The sequence below is a fragment of the Condylura cristata genome, unplaced genomic scaffold (assembly GCF_000260355.1).
Source record: "Condylura cristata isolate star-nosed mole 26May11 unplaced genomic scaffold, ConCri1.0 scaffold00004, whole genome shotgun sequence".
Taxonomy (NCBI): domain Eukaryota; kingdom Metazoa; phylum Chordata; class Mammalia; order Eulipotyphla; family Talpidae; genus Condylura; species Condylura cristata.
In genome coordinates, this window is record NW_004567105.1 from 3,180,519 (window position 1) to 3,198,301 (window position 17,783).

The window sequence follows — 17,783 nt, forward strand, 5'->3', positions numbered from 1 at the left end:
CAGTGTGCCTACCGGCCCCCCGATGCGTGACCAGGCTCAAAGAGACGACTGTGAAACACACACCAGCTCTCAGGCATCTGATGCTCAAAAAAAGGGCAGCAAACATTTCAATAGTAATTGTTCAGCATTATTATAGGTTGAATGAGAATTCAGAGTTGTGTTAACGAACACATATCACTCACGTCACGTCCCCTTGTCTGTCTTGTCACGCAGCTTCCGAAAGCTCGGGCTTATGCCGAGCGGCTCTGTCCAGCCTCTGCAAGCCGACGCTGCCCAGCCTGCGGTACGGGCTCCGACTTCTCTCCAAAGCTGCTTCTAGGAGTCTCGGTCAATCTCTGCTTTTTCTGTATTCCCAACCTTCTGGCCTCCAAAATGAATAGCCAGTGACCGAACTGTTTCTCTCCCCTCCATTCAGTTTTAAGAGTTTTACTGGCCATGTTAGCTGGTGCCATAATCCACACTCTCCAGACCTGAAAACGTGCCCCCTCAGGGAGCCGGCCACCGCTCCCTTAGCTGATACTCAGATCAGCTATAAGCACCACTGGGCCTGGTAGAAGCCCCGAGGGCGGCCCCACTCTTCAAGGCAGGACCCTGGGACAACCCAATGTCTGTCCACAGCAGGTCATCAGCGGAAGGGAAGTTAGGGCCATTTATGTAGTGGAAAGCTACAGGAATCTCAAGTGTCCAAATCAACATGGGAAAATTCTAGAAACAGCATCAAGTGGGAAAGTCTGAGATGCTAACTGCTGCTTGAGTTCCTCACAGAAAACACACAAAAAGGGGCAAAATGAAGTAATGTAGTTTAAAGATAGATCCAGAAAGACTATGAAGAGAATGGCTACCACAGGTATTTGCATACTTAGAATGGCACTGAGGGCCAGCATCGCATACGGTCCAGACATGGGTGGTTATGAAGACTGAAGGTCACGTTCTGAAGACTCGCTACCCTGGTTTGGTCTCCCTCTCCAGATGGCGCGTGTTCTATCCTTCTCTGGTGGAGGTGAAGGAAGCAGACAGACACACCGCTAGGCTCCTGGCAAACAACTGTTCCTACCTGGGTGCAGAGTAATTAAAGTGCAGGTCTGCACATTTCCATACCAGGGCGCTAATTATTCTGGCTCCAAAACCCTCTGGTCTCCAGCTGGGCTGGAGAAAGTGAAGCTCTACATGGAGTCAAGATGGCATTTAATGAAGCATTGCAGGTGCAAAATGACAGCAAATGAAAAAGCAAGACAAAAGTCTGCTCAAATATGTTCCTTTCTGACTCTCTGAGTAACAGGAGGGAGAAGGCAGGGGAGATGCCCTGCAGGGCCTGAAACATTTGCAGCAAATGTGCAAGACGAGTTTTCCCTCTCTTCTTACCTTTACATTATGTACTCATTGCCCTGATGAGGCAGTTATAGTGGAGACAAAAATTTCTCTTTATCTAAAACATTAAATGTTCATGTCTTGGACCCGGAAATTTCATTTTGAGCAACTAAATGAAGAAATAATGTGGGAAAAGATAGGCAAAAGGGTTTCTCTATAATGCTACTTCTAATAGCGAATAGTTAATGATTTATTGTCCAATAACAAGAGAAGGAAAAGCTGAAGTAAATTAGAGTCTCCTTGATGGAGCACTACACGCTCTTCATTAAGAGTGGCCAGCAGGATGGCCAGCAGGAAGACTCAGGAACAGGGAAAATACTATGACCCTAAGTTAAGGGAAACAGCAGGACAGCGGGAGTGGGAACAGCCGTGCGGAAGAAACACTGCGTCTGCACAGGCCCGTGTGAGAGCCCGCTGGCACTGACAACGCGGCACTTCTGGGTGGACATGTTCTCTACTGCCCAAACTCTCGGCGTAATTATTTTATTGTTTCATTATGAGCATGAGAGACCCATGCTTGTTTCTTGAAAATACAGACGCATCAGGAAAAACAGAGTCCACCGTTTACTATTCAGTCTGCATTACACATCTGATAAGTGTTAATCTGCTTTGCTCAATAAACACTTTTCACATGATACAGGAGAACACAGTACTTTCCTTCTCCAAGTAAAGCAGCCGCTCTGGTCACAAAGAGATCTGCAGCTCCAGCTCTCAGACAGGGCTTTCTCCAAATTTCACTTTCCCAACCATTCTGAAATCCACTGTTCCGACTCAACACCCATTTACTGAGCTCAAAACACGAGCACTCAGGAACCCGCAGGGCCACCTGCACTGTGAAGCTTCTGATGCTCCTGGGGGATGGGGCAGAAGGGCACTGACCGCGGCCCCCCACACAGCCTGGCCCTGGAGGGAGGTGCTCTCTGAGGCGGCGGCACTGAGGCAGCGGTTCTAAGCAAGTCCACGTGGCGGCAGCTGCTGGTAACACAGGGGGGTTCTAAATCCTGACTCGCAGTCTGGTGCGCTGTGCCAGTGGCTGGGAAGGTCTGAGGGGGCCAGAGTAGGCAGGTGTAGGAGGAGTGGGGAGGTCAGCAAGAGCCTCAGAGACCACAGTCAAGAGCTGGTTTGTTTTCTCAGTGAGGGAGGAGGCGGGCTTGACTCTGGCGAAGCAGTGACAGGATCTCAACTTCCTGCCCTGACAGACACAGGTGCTCCCTCTGCACCCTCCGGGTGGTCACCACAGCCAGGTGTGGCTATGGACGTTTAAAATGTAATTGTGATGTAAAACTTGCAATTAAGTTATGAGTCAAAAACAGTTCTTCCTTCCCACCAGTCACACTGAGTGCTCCCATGGTTAACAGCTGCCACACGGGATGGTTGGTTTCAAAGGACTCGTCAGGCTCGAGGTGACAACACTCGGAGTAGGCAAGTGCCAAAAGCAGCAGGCTGTCGGCCAAGCCAGAGGAGAAAGGGCAACATTCTGGTCACAGTTTGCAGGGAAGCTGCAGGTGGACTGGACGTGCACCATGAGGATCCCCGCCTGGCCCTGGGGGCTCCCTGAGCACTTGCAGAAGGAAACGCCATTCTCTTGGAGGAGAAGGATATTATGGAAGGAAGTGGGGTGATTCAAAAGTTGTGTTCTGTCCTGCAAGGACGCCTCAAAACCCAAACCTGGCCCTTCACAACCTGCCGGATTGGCCAAGGGTCCTTCTGTAGGATTGGATGGCCTCAAGTCTCCTGCTCTAGTTCAGTAAAGTGTCACTCTGAGGAGATTGAGGCCATGCCTGGAACCACTGTGGGCTCCGGCAGCTCCTACTTTGCTCCTCCTCCCTGTTTACAACAGGGTACGAGGAAACGAGGACTGGCACAGGCCTCTCACTGTCCATCTACTAAGAGATGGAGAGCAAAGGTCCGTGGCACTGACGGGATGTGGCTGACGCGGGGCTGCGCTGGGAATAGGCCCCTCTTCTTCCCGAAGGCGAGCCCCGCGCTAGAGTGAGACTATCGCCCACAAACGCTTCAAAATGACCCAGATCCTAGCAGTTCTGTTCATCTGCGGATGAAGCCTCCAGGGGCAACCAGCTTCTGAATGCCGACACGCCAGAATTTAGTATGTCATCCTAATAACGTGCAATTAATTAGTGTGATATTAGGCAAGTACAAGGCCACCTTAACACACACTCAGTGTGCTTTTCAGGCAGAAGCGTCTTGCTCTGCCTGCAGGACAGTGAGGAAAAGCCATAAGATCGTTTGTGCTAAAAAGCTTGCTCCTTGGCAACTCACTGGGCTTTTCCTGGGGGAGACCTGCAACCCCAATTCCTCTCGTGATCACAAAATGAGCGCACAGCGGCGGCAGCCCCTGGGGTGGACGGCCTTCACTTTTGAACGTGGGGACAAAAAGCTGCTTACCTGGGGGGAGATAAACTGGGGAGGCACTTGCGCCCGGAGATTAGGAGAAGAAGTCAGCGGCTGCACGGGGGTGTGCAGGCCTCTCGATTGTGCTGTGCTATTTCCAAACAAACCGTGATTGCCGCCCTGCGAACACAAGAGTGACGGTGAGGCTTTCTGTGGACTACGGGAGGCACAGAAGAGCACAGTTCAGGCTTGCTAGCCCTCAGGAGGATCCTACCCTCTGCTCCACAGTGTCATAGCATAATCTCGGAACGCTTACAAAACTTCCTCAAACCGGGTCAGCAGTACCCTGCAGTCTGACGCACTCTACGAACCAGAGGGTTAAGTTCGGTCGAAAGGCAGAGAACACACCGACTTTCTTTAAATTGAAAATGAAAGGCGATATCAACATTTACCTCAGCTACTCTCTTTTTCAAGGCCTATCATTTGAGCTCCCCCTGAAAAGGCGCCAGTGGAAGTGCAGGTGTGAGAGGAACACGACTGTGACACTCTGGCCGCGCGGCTCTGCCTGGCCCGTCTCGTGAGGAAGCCAGCGCTACTGAGTCTGGCCCAGAGCTGCTACTCCAGACACGAGCCCGCCGTGTCCTGGGCCTGGCTGACCCCCGCTTTGCAAGATGAGGAACCTGAATCAGTTACAGAGCTAGGTTCAAAAAAGGGAAGAGTGGGAAATCCCCTTGGGGTCACCACGTGAAACATCACTCACCTGTACCTTGTCATTCAAATGTGTGAGTATCAGTTCAGTGCACCAGCCCGACTCCTAACTTCTGGAGGGCCAGCTTGCTGGAACACTTCTTTAGAGATTGTTCCAGTGACAGCTGGAGAAAGCAGGCTTAAGAGCGCCCTCCCTTCTGACCTGCTTCTAGTCAAGACAAGTTCTTCAGTAAAGAAGCCAGATTTGCTGCCTGACGCTGCAACCTCCCCCTCCCCGGGTGCTGGGTCACCCCCCTCAGGAAGTCTGCTCTCATCTTGCGCTCAAGCTAGCTGAGCCCACTTCTGTGTTCTCAGAGCACGCTCCCTCCCTGACGCCGCCCAGTCCTGTGAGGGCTGTTTTGCATCACCAGCTCAACACTCCTCCTTGTAGTCCCAAATCAAAAAAGCCCTGGTCTGCAGATAAAGCAGGTCATCGCGAACACCCAGGACCCACCCACGCAGACCCTTGAAAGCGTCACCCTGAACACCTTCAGCAGACAGTTGGCCGCTGCCTCGCGACACACCTGTGCACGCGGAACTGGAGTCGCCATCAGTTTATCCCCTGGACACGTGGGTACTGCGGTGATTGCAAAGGATTTTGTAATGGCATCATTAAGTTCTAGAACACTAAAGAGATCTTGATGGCTTAATGATTCAAAAATAGATTAAGAGACTGCTACAGGGAAATTAATGAACTTAAAAACCTTCAAAATAAAAGTGATTGTGAACATAAAGTAGAAATGGCAATTAAAATCTGTCTATCTCATAAAAAAAAAAAAAAAAAAGCAGAGACCCACCTCCAATTTTAAATCTCCCAAAGGGTTGTCTAAACATGCAAAGACCTTTCACTCTAGAAACTCTAATGCCCCTGCTTCTTGTCTGACTAAACACATTCTGAGGTGGGATACCAAGACTGGCAGCCAGGGGCTCAGCTGTCACTCCCAGAAAACGCCATTTCGCTGAGGAGTTTGTGAGATGGCACTCAGTCGCTCACAGCTTCTCGCCAAGCAGCGACCCTGCTCTTAGCTGTCACCTGCCCGTGGCTGGCTCCGGGGGGCAGTGCCGCTGGCAGCTCTATCCTGGAGGCTGGAGTGCACGTTCTGACAGGCCCAAACCTCTGTGAGGCTGACTGTTAACTTCAATCTCACTTTTGGCAAGGAATATTAAACGGAGCTTGCTTTCTAAAGTTTTTGTAAAACCTGCTCCCACCAGGTCCTTCAGGTCTTCACTGTCAAGTGTTTCTCAAGTCAGGGGACACCCTGATACACCTGATGTGGTAACAGTACAGTAAGTCAGCAACAGTCTGTCCAAAGACACCTTCCTACTTTTAATAGGGAGACCTGGTATCACAAGCTGGCAGCTCCCTCGAAGTGGCTGTGTGGCACTGGGTGCATCTGTGGCAGCTATACAGGGCCGATCAGTTTTCTTTCCATTACTGTTAGAAATCGCCATCAAAGACTGTGTGTTACAGTGACTTGTTAAACTACTTCTCAAGTGTTATTTTGGGCTCATGAAACCTGCAGTTACTGCAGGTAACTCAACTCAGAAGTACACACATTAAAAACAGAGGCTCACGGGCTCTCCCTGGTGGCCAAGGAGTGAGTCTCAGTACTGCGAAGCTCTCTGCAGCCACTGCAGCACGAGCTCTACCCCCGGTCAAGGAGTGACTCACAGGGTGCAGCAGACTGCTTCCAGCTCCATGCTGCTCCCCTCAGCAGTATATCTCAGTGGATCTGACGATTCTGCCCTCCACTCTGTCTCTGGTGAGTCCTCTCACCCCTAGCACCTCTGGCCTGTACCCTAGTCCTTGTGTGTATAAACAAATAAAATCTTTAAAAAAAAAAAAAGGCTGAAAATTCTAGCGTGAGATTAAAAGGCTCAGGTTTTATTTTTAATTATAAAGTGCATTAGATCTAAATGAAATGGTCTAAAGCCACCGCCACATCTGGGTGGACCATGGACTCGGGTCCAGGGCACAGCGACTTCAGCTTAAGCCGTGTAGGAGCAGGGCCTGACTGTCACGCGGTGCTGGGCACACCGTGCCACCGGCAAGTGCGCTGGGACTTCTCTGTATTTTCTGCGCCTCACCCAAAGCGAGAGCCTCTGCCCTTAAATACTGATGCAGGCGTTATTCCTGCTTATGTAAGTAACCTCTATCCACATCCTCAGTGGAAACATGAAGAAAACCAGTGGCATATAGAGAGAGAACAAGAAATCACCCAGGACTCCAGCTCAGAGCGCAGCACTCTGAACACGAGTCCTGTGTGATCGCCGGCCAGCGCGTGCTGACACCACTGGCGGAAGCCTCGGAGCCAATCGGCGCCGCGGAGGCCGGTGTGAGCGCCGCCCAAGGCGCCTGGACTGCTCTGCTGGGGGCTACCAGGGAACACTACTGACACCTGAGCTAAAAGTCACGGGAGAGCAGTGGCCGCAGGACAGCGAGGGAAGCACGGCCGGGAGCGGCTCCTGACCTCCGCGACAGCACAGCAGACCCCTGCAGGCAGCGAAGGCTCCGGGGTCTGCGCCGGCCGGCCGGGGCGTGTCCCCACCGTCTTCCCTCGGAGGTGGAGCCCCAGCGCCAGCGGCAGGAAGCACTGCGAGTCTCCTCAGAGCCGCGCCACCCACACCCACAGTCTCCTTTCTCTGGGTGACTGCTGTATTTCGGACTTCGAGGCACTGGATTTTAAAATACTGTTAGCTCTCGAATATTTACATTCTTAGTAGTTTTGCTGTTATTTTTAAAATTAACAGCTTATTAAACTGAAAAGACCTCGAAAGTGTTATCTGCCATGCAACGAAAAGGTAAAAAACGGCAAATATGTTGTTAAACCCCATTACTCTAGCCTCCGAACTGGTCCTTACGCCTTACGGCAGTGAACTTATTAAATGTGAACTTAACACCAAAAATGAGAAGACAAAAGAAACAGATTTCAAACAAACGAACGAACAAAACCAAAACACATGTCCAGGAGAGCGAGGAGGACGGACTCCGCGGGCCGAGACCCGAGGCTGCGCCAGCGTCATTCTGTGCGTTCAGTAAGCAACAAATTTCCCAAGACAGACACATGATGCGAGAAACTGCAGACCAGGCCCGAGGCGAGCCACAGCCCCGCAGTTAGGAATTTGAGAGGCCTCCTTACTTGTCTAGCAGCGAAGTTTTGGGGGTTGAGCCCTGTGCCGATTGCTCCAAGGCTGACGTTGGGTAGTGTGGAGCCAGAGGGAGACAGCTTGTAGCTGGGAGAAGGGGAGAAGGGAGCGCAGGGAGCCTCATCCCCAAGGCACCCATCTTGATTGGAGAAAGGCAAAGTCAGCTGAAAAGTAGTAGGAGTTAGCCAATCACACTGAGTGTTGGTTAGTGAAGCAACAGAATGCAAGAAGGGAGAAGAGAGACACGCTAGAACAAACAGTGAGAGAATCAGCAATATACGAGGCCGGAGTCTGGCTCTGATCATCATCACTATCCTCTGCCCAACAGACACCACCTGTCATCTACTTTGATAGAGATTTTCCTATTCTGCCCACTGCATGATAAAAGCTGCAGGCACGTTATTTCCATACACCCAGTCCTGACTACTCTCTCTAGTGGCTGCTGAGACCAAGGCCGGAGCAGTCCTCTAGGGACGACGCTGCTATCTGGATCAGCGTGTCAAAGTCGCCAGATCTAAGCCTTGTTTTCAACTGTGTTCTGAAGACCAGGGCCACCACAAACTGGTATTCTGAATCAAGGGCTAATCTCCTCCATTAGAATATTAAAAATCAGAACAAATAGGTATAAATGGGCTGTTTAAATCAGGTAGTTGAGAATTTAAAGTATACCAATGTAACTCAGAAGAAAGAAAACAGAGAAAGGTAGCAAAGCACTGTCTTAGGTACAGCAAAGGAGAAAGTTTTGGGTTATCTGACAAATCTAGAAGGCAAGGCCTTAGCACACACAAAGGCATTTGCACAAGACTCCCAAGCAAGTGCAACACTACCAGAAAAAAAGAATTCAGAATAAACCTATCTCTAAAATTTCTTCTCCAGCTTCAGTGTATACTTCCCCTTCTATTAAGTTAGACAGCACCTCCCACCCCCAACCTTGCTGAGTCTGAGACCTCCAAATACTCACTGCCTAGGACGGCTGGTCCTGGCTTCTACCTACCACTGGGCAACACCAACTGTCACCATAGCAACACATGTGATTCTTGTGCTGTGTTCACTGATGAGCTTCAGTGACTCTACGTTATCAGCAGACAAACAAAAACCAAGCTGGTTCCAAGCTGAGTTATTATTTTAAACAAAGGATTCAACTCACCTTCTCAAAATAAGGCCCACTATCTGTGGTTCCCATGTCTTTGGAATTAGGTGGACGGAACCCAGATCGATCCTTCCTCATGATATCATTAAAATCCCCGAGATTCATCGCTCGCTTGTCTACATCAAACTTTTTATCTGAAAGGAGCATAGATAGAGTAAAATGTCAATAAGCAGTGTCTCTCCGGGAACAGCTCTTCCTGCTCTCTGGGGATAAGACCACGGGAGTCCCAACCGGCTCAGCCTGTAGGCAGTCCCGGGACATGGGTAAGTACTTTTTGTTTTTGAATAGCATTTACAAGTGTAGCTTGTTGCCTCTGGAAGCCTGAGGAAAGCTTTAGGGTTAACTCGGCAAACGTCTACGGAGGATGGTGTAGACTGGTTATTGATTTGCTTATCTTACTCACAGGTTTAAATGTCCTTGGTGACCTCTTTTGCTAAGTTAGCATCTGGTGGGGGGTGTGACATACAGTGAGTGGAGTGAAAGGTCACAGGGACACAGTCATAACCCTACATTTTCCAGCTCTGAGTTGCACATGGCGCTACTTTGTGGTGCCTGGCTGATGTCACCTCTAGGCACATCGACGGCTCCCCACACACCGGCCAGCGTGCTCTTGTCCACACTACCCTAGGGAGCTTATTTTTTAGTTCATCTGTTTCTAAAACACTGCACATGTCAAAGGCTGAGAACCCAGGACGGTTTCATGCCTTGGCTCGATGTCTGCGAAGGCCCCTGGGTGAGCAGTGGCCCCTGGGAGGTCGCGTGGGCTCAGGCTGACCCCCATCTGCCCCTCCCCGCAGAGGGAGGGCCTGTCAGGACGAGTGTCCGGGTGCCCACGGCACCGGCCACCTGGGGGTATCTGCCAGGGCCACTTCGCAGCATTTCAAAGTATCTCAATTCGTTTCAAACATTTAAAGATCAGGACTTCATGACATATCTGAATTCCGAACTCTCCAGAAACTGGGCGGGTGGTCTAGGCCGCGCCTGCACGGCAGCAGCACGGGCAGGGTGCAGCACACTGCTGGTCCTCAAGGTGGTCCTGGGGCCCCCACCGCTACCCGGGGCCTCTGCACTGGCCGAGCTGACGTCGCTTCCAGCTCTTGCGGTCACTTTTCAGTCCCTCTGCGCCCACTGGGCTGCCCACCCCGGCTCCACCCGAGTGGGGCCCCCGGACGTCCCACACAGCTCCTGCAGAGGAGTGATACACACCGACAGACAAATCCATTTTGCTGCTTGGATTATCTTCAGTCTGACTCTGAAAAACAGGATAGTGACAGGAGATTAAAGGTTTGTTTTATTTTCTGAAGTTTTATGTGCTGCGACTCTGCTGGTCCACAGCACCACGTTTCAGGGGTTGAGGCTCAGCCCCTTCCAGGGCGTGTCTCGGCTCCAAAGCAGCCTCAAGCCTCCTCCTTTGCCCCGGCCCCTCCCTCGCCCCTTGGGAACCTCAAGTCTGCACTCAGAAGCCAAAGGCTGCTCTGGGTTGGTTTTGCTGTTCCGTTGCTTTGTTTCTTTATAAGCACGTATGAGTGAAATCATCCGCATTTGTCTTTCTCCCACTTTTTTTCATTCGAGGTAACACTGGTTCAAGTGCTACTGGGTAGGCCACCCCCTCAGATGCAGGTTCCCGTACCTCACCCACCCCAGGGCCCACAAGTCCTCTGAGGCCTCCCTTGCCCTACCCTGCTGTAACCTTAATTCTAAGATTAAAGGTCTAAGCGACTGAACCAGGGAGAAGATGGCTGTATTCATGTGAGAGCCACATCTTACCACTGGCTCCCTACAAGGCCCTTTGAAATGAGCCCTAAACGGGAATGAATACAAACCCGCTTTAATCAACTGATTTTGTCGCTGCTGCTGCTGCCCACAGTCCTTCACTCGGCACCTCACAGGATTAGTGTTGGCCAGTCCACACAACACTCGCAGCGCAACACTCACAGCGGCTTGGAGAAATAAACCCTGCTCCGTCGCAGCCACTTGGGGACCAAGTCCTGAGAGGGGCTGGGTAATGACAGCTCCGCCCCACGACTGTGAAGTCATCACACTCTGAAGCCTGCAGCCAGGTCCTGTCACTTGGCATCTAGGCCACGGTATCCCCAGAATGTCCCCAAGAGGTGAGAAGATTGGAAATTCAACAAGGATTCCCTCTAAACTAGTCACAGAGCCCCCTGTTATTTTGCTGCTGTCTTTTGTGGGTGCAGGCCAGAGGTGGGGGGGGGGGTGAGAGGAGTCAACAGAGACAGAGTAGGGAGCAGAACAGGTGGATCCACTGAAACACACTGCTGAGGGGAGCAGCAGGGAGACAGGAGAGGTCTGCTGGGTCCTGGGGGTCACTCCCTGCCCGGGAGCCAACTCAAGCACTGAGCCTTAACCCCTAGGCTACCAGGAAGGCCCCTGCCACTGTCTTTTTAAAAAACTGTAATATTAAAATCGGGAGGGAAGAGCAGTTGGGAAATGACACTCATTTCAAGTGCCAAGCTCCTTCCTACCCTAAGGGAAGGAGACACTCTGCAAATTTAAAGCCTTAACCTTCAAGTATAGGAGCCCTTCACTCACAGAACAAATACTGCTTAATCCAAAAGATCAGGAATGCTGTTTAACCAGTTTCTAAATTTGTCACTTTGTGCTATATGTGGCAGTGGTTTGCGAATCTGTGCTGAAGGTAAAAGCTGGGATACAGTCACATGAGAAAAAAGAAAACTTACCAGCAATCCCATGTTTGAAAACTGTTTGGCAAGAGGATTCATCCACGAATCACTGTTTCCTCCTTTGAGTGAGCACTGCAGAAACGAAACATGTACCCTCAGAATGAGATCATTTATTTTATCTCACTTCACGTCTGAGCTGTGTAAGTACTGCGAGACACAGAACCAACACAGATTCACGCTTTTGATCCTGACGAGCTCTCTTTACGGAATTTTGAGATTTCATCTGTTAGTCTGATAGATTAATAGGCCTCAATTCTCACTCTTCTCTGACTCACTGCCTGAATCGAAAGCAAATGAAAAATGTATGGTCAGCTGGCATTTTCACCTTGTTACTGGGGAGAGGTGAACAGCAAATGTTTAAGATGTAATTTCGCATTCTAGTGTCTTCCTGTGTAAGGATCCACTTGTAACCCACGTGGGTCTCTTCAAGGAGAAAAGGAAAACCTGGTGCCAGCACAAGTGACTTGGAAGGAGCCGACTGAAACAGGTTGCTGTTCTGGGCGGATTCAGCCAGGAACTCGCCCATTCCACTCCATCTGCTTCCCGCGTGCCCTCGCCGCTCCCCAGTGGGAAGGAGGCCCCACCAAAGGCTGGTGCCCACCCCGTGAGGCAGGGCGGAGGGGCGGGCCATGGCTACGGGACAGGCCACTTTCCTCTGGGCTTCTTCCGCCCTTGTGCGGGCTCCAGGCAGAGAATCCATCTGTGTGGCATCACTTTATTCGTGTTAGAAGTGATAGGGACTTACGGTCTGCTACAGGCTCTAAGGTCAAAACGGGCCTCCCTGGAAGGACGGGAGAACTTAAGGGGGACAGGCTGAGGCCTGCCAAGAGCTCTGCGCGTGGAGTAGCGGTGGCAGCAAATGGGGCACGGGACACTTAGGAGTGGCGCGGGGTGCGAATTCTGTTGCCTGGATTTGATCACCTAATCATGAATGTCCTAACACCCCTGAAAAATGGCTGAAACAGTACATTTTATATTATGTCTAGCATAACTTCAATTTTTAGTTATGATAAACTTACCACAATTTAAAAAAAGAAACCTTTTAATATGGGGGAAAAAGAATCATCAGTCATGAGCAGAAAAATTTAATTGCAAATTAACTTCATCAGATCTGAACTGTCACCCAAGAGGGTGTTTAGCGCCTTTTACTGAGTTGCTTCCTTTCAAGCTCAGTCTCCTGAATGGTCTTTAATTTGGTCTTGTGCTCAATGTGTCAATAACAAAAAGAAAGCCAGAGCAGACCAGACAACGCGTATACAAAAAAGGCTGAAAAAAAAAAAAAAATCACTGAGTGATTCCTTTGTGACTGCAGTAGAGAACAACAGTCTTTGGAAAGGAAAAAACAAAATGTCTCGAGTGGAAGCAGTGGGCTACCGACGAGAGCCCTGGTCCGAGCAGAAGTCAGGTCCCAGGCCAGGCTGTGAGGCCCCAGCTGCGAGAGCAGGCCACCGCCGGCCACACATCTGGCTTGGCACCTGGAGAGGACAAGCTCTCAGAGGGGGCCGGCCCTCTGACAGTGAGCCTCTGCGCCGTTTCTCCGCCCCATTAACTTACTGGCGGGAGGAGGAAGTGGTAGCTGGACAAAGTCCTCATCAAGTGACACAAGTCAAAGGAGAAACTGAGTTACCCTGAGCAACGCTGACCACCACTGGGCGCAGGGTGTCCTGGGCACTGGCCACTAACAGGGCCACATGCTGGGGCTCCCGTGTGGGCGGGAGGGCCTGGGCCTGCCTTTGGCATTCCCAAGTCAGGGAAAGCCGGAGCGGCCATCTTCCTGGCTCCGCTTCCACGGCCCGCCGGGAGGCCTTCTCTGGCTTTACAGCGCCAAGGCGTAAGACATTTATGGAGTGTGCACTGGGAGCTTGCCAAGAACTATAATATGGAAACTGAAAGTGAAAAAAGTCTTTTATCTTCAAGAATTCCATTTCACTCACAGCCACAGTTCTGTAGCTCAAAGTTTCATGGGGAAGGAAGTTGGGGGTAAAGAGAAAGTCTCTTGTTCTTAAAATGCTTCCCTTGACTTAGGGTGGCAAGGACCCGGGTTGCCCACTCATCCCATTCACATCTTTCAGTCTGCCTCCCAGGGGAGAGCGAGCAAGTTCAAACACCCGGCAGCCTCTACCTTCATCTGTTTCTTTCCTCCTTGGCCCCAGCTTGCAGAGTTGTGGGAGGAAGCACTTCCCTGAGAGCCGGCGGTGTTCCAGACTCCTCCATCCTCCTCCTCTTCCCAGCTGGGGTGGCGAGTGCCTGTCACGGGGCCGTCACTCTCCCCCCAGCCGTCTTGCATAGATTTGGAATCTGTAAGGAAAGAAGGTGTCCAGTGCGCACAGCAGCCGGCAGCCCGTACCCGCTGGGGCAAGTGCAGCCTGCTGGCACACCTGTCGCTGTCTAGCCCACCTGACGGCAAGGCGCATGGTGCTCGCGTTCCAGACAGCAGGAACTGAAACTGACAGAGTTTATTAACGAACCAGAGAATCAAGTCCTCCTGTCTCTGTTTGGGTCAGTGCTTCCTCCCTTACACCTTCTGAAATGGAAAAGCTTATCATACTTATAAGAAATGTCACAGCTCAATGAAGAGAAGTCTGTTCTTTTTAATGAGCATGGTTTGCTGGAGTCCTCAGTTTTACTCTCCCAAAGTAAGCCGTGCAATTTATTTAGAATGGACATTACGAATATGAGGTATGACAAAGAACAAGGGTCTACCTTGTCTGGGCTGAAGTGGAGAAAGGAAGAGAAAAAGGGGAAGATTTCAAATACCAACATCATGGTGACAGAAGAGAAATTCACCCAGAGCCAGGAACATTAGAAACCCACTAGACTGACACACCTGGAATGGGCTCACAAGATGCTGCGCAAACACACCATGAAGAGACGGTTTGTCCAAGATGAGGAGGAGTGTGGGGCCCGCATGTGAGTAAGCGGGGTGCCAGTGCCCATCCGTGGAGGCCGGCCATCTGCTAGCTGGGATCTGCCCACAACTTCCCCTGAGGACTGTGCACGGACAAGATGCGCAGACTGGATTTGCCCGCTGCGCTCATGGCATTCGAGAAGATGCTGGAGGGGCACCCTAAGACCTCGCCCACACCTCCACTTGACTAATGGCAGGGCATTCGCGGAAAAGGTTGATCTGGACGGCTTCACCTGAAGAGGCCAGCGCCGGGAAGGTTCCTCCTTGCCCAAATGGCCGCAGCCAACCCCAGGCCTGGTCGTAAGTGGCCACGCGGGCACCCACATGACCCTGGTGGACCCTCAGAGGTGTCGACCACACGAAGGGATTTTCTGACCAGACAGAGCAGCAGGGACACTGCTGGAAAATGCCACTGATCCCCTGGATGGGTTTTCCTGCATCTGACATAACTGACATCACAGCAGCACAGGCCCTGCACCATCCTGAGACGTGATGTAGGCAAAACCCCAATCTGAAATGCTGACCCCTACAAAAGGGACGACATCGTGCACCTTTTCTTTTAGAGAGAGGAGCTGAACTCTTAGCAAATGTCTTTTAGAAGCCAAAAGAGAGCTCTGATTTTCTACTGCCCGACCCATCAGGATGTGTGCAGCTCAGAGGCCTCCGGGCAGCCAGCGGCGCTGGCCGGCTGTGAAGACCTAGCCCTTCCTCAGTGCTACATATGCAAGTAGTCCACAAAGACGTGAGCATCACCACAGAAGACTATGAGGAGCAGAAGACATTTTCAGAATCTGATGGGAGAACACGTGACCATGGTTGCAAAGACACGAACCCAGAAAGTGCTGCCGAGATGCCTCCGTGTGCCAAGGCCCAGCCGATGGTACCCAACAGCATTCTGGATCACTTTCAGATCTACAGGGTATTTCCCATGGCGACACCATTGATTTATTAATGAAAATGAAGACTTTATAAAGCTATTTCCAAGAAGCGCAGGTTGTAATTTACAACGCGCAGCTGAGCTACACAGGCGCTCGTGAGCGTCAGCTTCCAGGATACTCGGGTCACTTCCCTGTAGTGGCACCAGGGATGGTCCTGCTATCACACAAAAAACTCGACAGCAGGATTTCTATTCTTGTTCACATTTTGAACATTCAGCATGCTCGCAGTTTCTGAGTCAAAAGACAATCTCGATCTCCTCTGTAACGTGGTGGTAAGGAGTTATCAGAATACTTCTCAAGAAAACTACAAACAAGTGGAACCCGGCACTTAAGTCAAATTTTTCAGCTGAGGAACAGCCAGCGAGCCACCAAAGGTCAGTTTACAAAGTCTGTAGTTCCTGTGACTACACACTCCCAGTTGGATCAAGTACAGCTTGGGTTTCCCAGGATTATGAATAGGTGTGGTGTGCTTTGTTGAAAAAATTCAAATGAAGAAATCTTTGTCTGGTTCAAGGAACCCTGCAGGTTCCTGTGTGGGTGGATGGGAAGGAAGAGAAGATGCAGTCAGGGCCACAGAGATTGTGTCCACATGAAAAGCCAAGAAAGCCTCATTTTAAATGACATGCAAATTAGAGAGTGAGCAATGTTTAGGTTACTGGGCAAAAAAGGCGCCACACCAGCACTTACATTCTGGCCAGATTATAAACTTGATTTAAAACAAGACCGACAAATTAATTTGACATTCAGTTCCTTGTAAACATTTTAACATGCCAAGCCCTCACCCTTTCTTCAAGCTCTATGGTCCTGCATCTCATGGGAACAGGGTTAAACACACAACAGCTCTCAGCGCGACATCTGACCCCACATTAGCAGAGAATCCCTCCGAAGTAAAAACGCTGGTTACTTACTAGGTTTCATGGCATTTGGAGCGTTGGAGGGCGCACTCCCCCAGCCCGCGGTCGGCGCTCCCGGGTCCTCCAGCTCACCCCACCCAGGACTGCTCTCGCTTGGCTCACCCCACGCTGAAGTACCATTGTCTGGAGCAGGAGGTGTGCTTTTGCTCCAGACTGGAAAGAAAGGTAATGTGTCTCTAAGCATGGTGTATTAGGTGATACACAGGACAGGAGGGGGGACAGGGAGAGATATAAATGGGTCCCACCTTCGTGGGGGGCACGAGGCAGTGTCACTTAAAAAACAAAACTCTGATGCATATAACGTTTGAGCCAGTAATTCCACTGCTGGGAAACTGCACCAGACAGAGTCGTAAAAGCAGATGAAATTACAAGGACGATGCTCACGGTACCACAGTCAGGAAGTATCTGGAAGCAGCACGGAGACCTGCCGAAAAGGGCCTGCCGAGACCACCCAAGGGCCCCCCACAGACGACACCACACACAGAAGAATTAAGAGGCAGTGCTGACAGGGAAACATTTTCAAGGGTAAAACAAGCAAGGCACAGAACAGCATTTGGGGCACAGTCCCTTCAGAGTGAAGTTTTGGACACCAGACAGACTTCGCTGCCGTCTGAGCGACGTTTCTGAATGGAACACAAATCTCTAAGAGCTTGCCTGTGAGAGAGACCAAGAGGCTCAGGTTCTTGTATTACTATTTGCTGTACTGTTCAGTTTGGAGGCTTTTTCCTCTGGAGGTAACACTTTCTTAAAATGTTGGCAGGTCTTATTTTAGTGAATTAATAAGCAATCTTCATATCCTGACTCGCTCTTTTCAGTATGTGGGGGGAAAGAACTAACTCACCAAAAGGTAATCGTTTTCTACCTGGCCATCCCTGGGTTCGTGGAACACAAGGCTTACTTTGGGGAGTAGAAAACAGAATGTTCCGGTTCATTTTAATTGACACGTACACTTGAGCGGCGCAGCCCCCCAATGCCGAGCTATGTGGGACACTCAAGCTGACAATGCCAGACTAATATTCGCCACATGACGTTTGATTTATCAGGTCTCATGTTCTGTATTCAAATACGAAGCAAGTTTAATTTGGGGCAAGCGCCATCGTCAGCTAACATCCTCTCTTTCAAAGTGCTCGACTTCCAGGTGGTCGTGAACATGGCGCGCCACGCGGAGCGAGCCCAGACCCTTCCAGACCCCCGCTGTGGGCGGCAGCTGATGGGCCCTGCCATAACGCCAAGCGCCTCCCTCTCGCTGGGGAAAGAGAGGCAGGCCGGGCACATCCACGGGGAGAGCCAGAGGGGGGGGATCAGATTTATTTCTGCTACGATTTTAAAATCTAAGTATGGTTTGTTGAGCAAGAGGGAAATCATTTGGCTTCTGCAGACCAGAGCAGTTACAAGGAAATAATTTTGGGAGACTAACACAGGGTTGCCATCCTCCTTTCCTTTTGCCAAAAACAACATTTAAAACGGACCCCCAGCATGTGTTACCACTGTCGTGTCACAGGAAGAGCTTCGTCAGCAGCAAGGACCACGGCGGGAGCGACTCCCGGACACGGC

At 50.8% G+C, this 17,783-nt stretch overlaps 1 protein-coding gene across 7 annotated transcripts in view; it reads right to left on the reverse strand.

The window, feature by feature from the left end:
- The window catches only part of TNRC6B (trinucleotide repeat containing 6B), a 180,068-nt gene that overhangs the window by 18,512 nt on the left and 143,773 nt on the right, over window positions 1-17,783 (reverse strand). For 3 of the 7 annotated variants that reach the window (XM_012720489.1, XM_012720488.1, XM_012720490.1), the window contains 7 exons: window positions 16,224-16,382; window positions 13,592-13,767; window positions 11,467-11,541; window positions 9,971-10,016; window positions 8,762-8,898; window positions 7,608-7,778; window positions 3,775-3,900 (listed from right to left, as the gene is read on the reverse strand). In XM_012720489.1, coding sequence (XP_012575943.1) covers window positions 3,775-3,900; window positions 7,608-7,778; window positions 8,762-8,898; window positions 9,971-10,016; window positions 11,467-11,541; window positions 13,592-13,767; window positions 16,224-16,382 — 890 coding nt within the window. The remainder of the gene's footprint in view (window positions 1-3,774; window positions 3,901-7,607; window positions 7,779-8,761; window positions 8,899-9,970; window positions 10,017-11,466; window positions 11,542-13,591; window positions 13,768-16,223; window positions 16,383-17,783) is intronic. The other 4 variants (XM_012720493.1, XM_012720492.1, XM_012720491.1 and 1 more) reach the window with 3 other exon arrangements.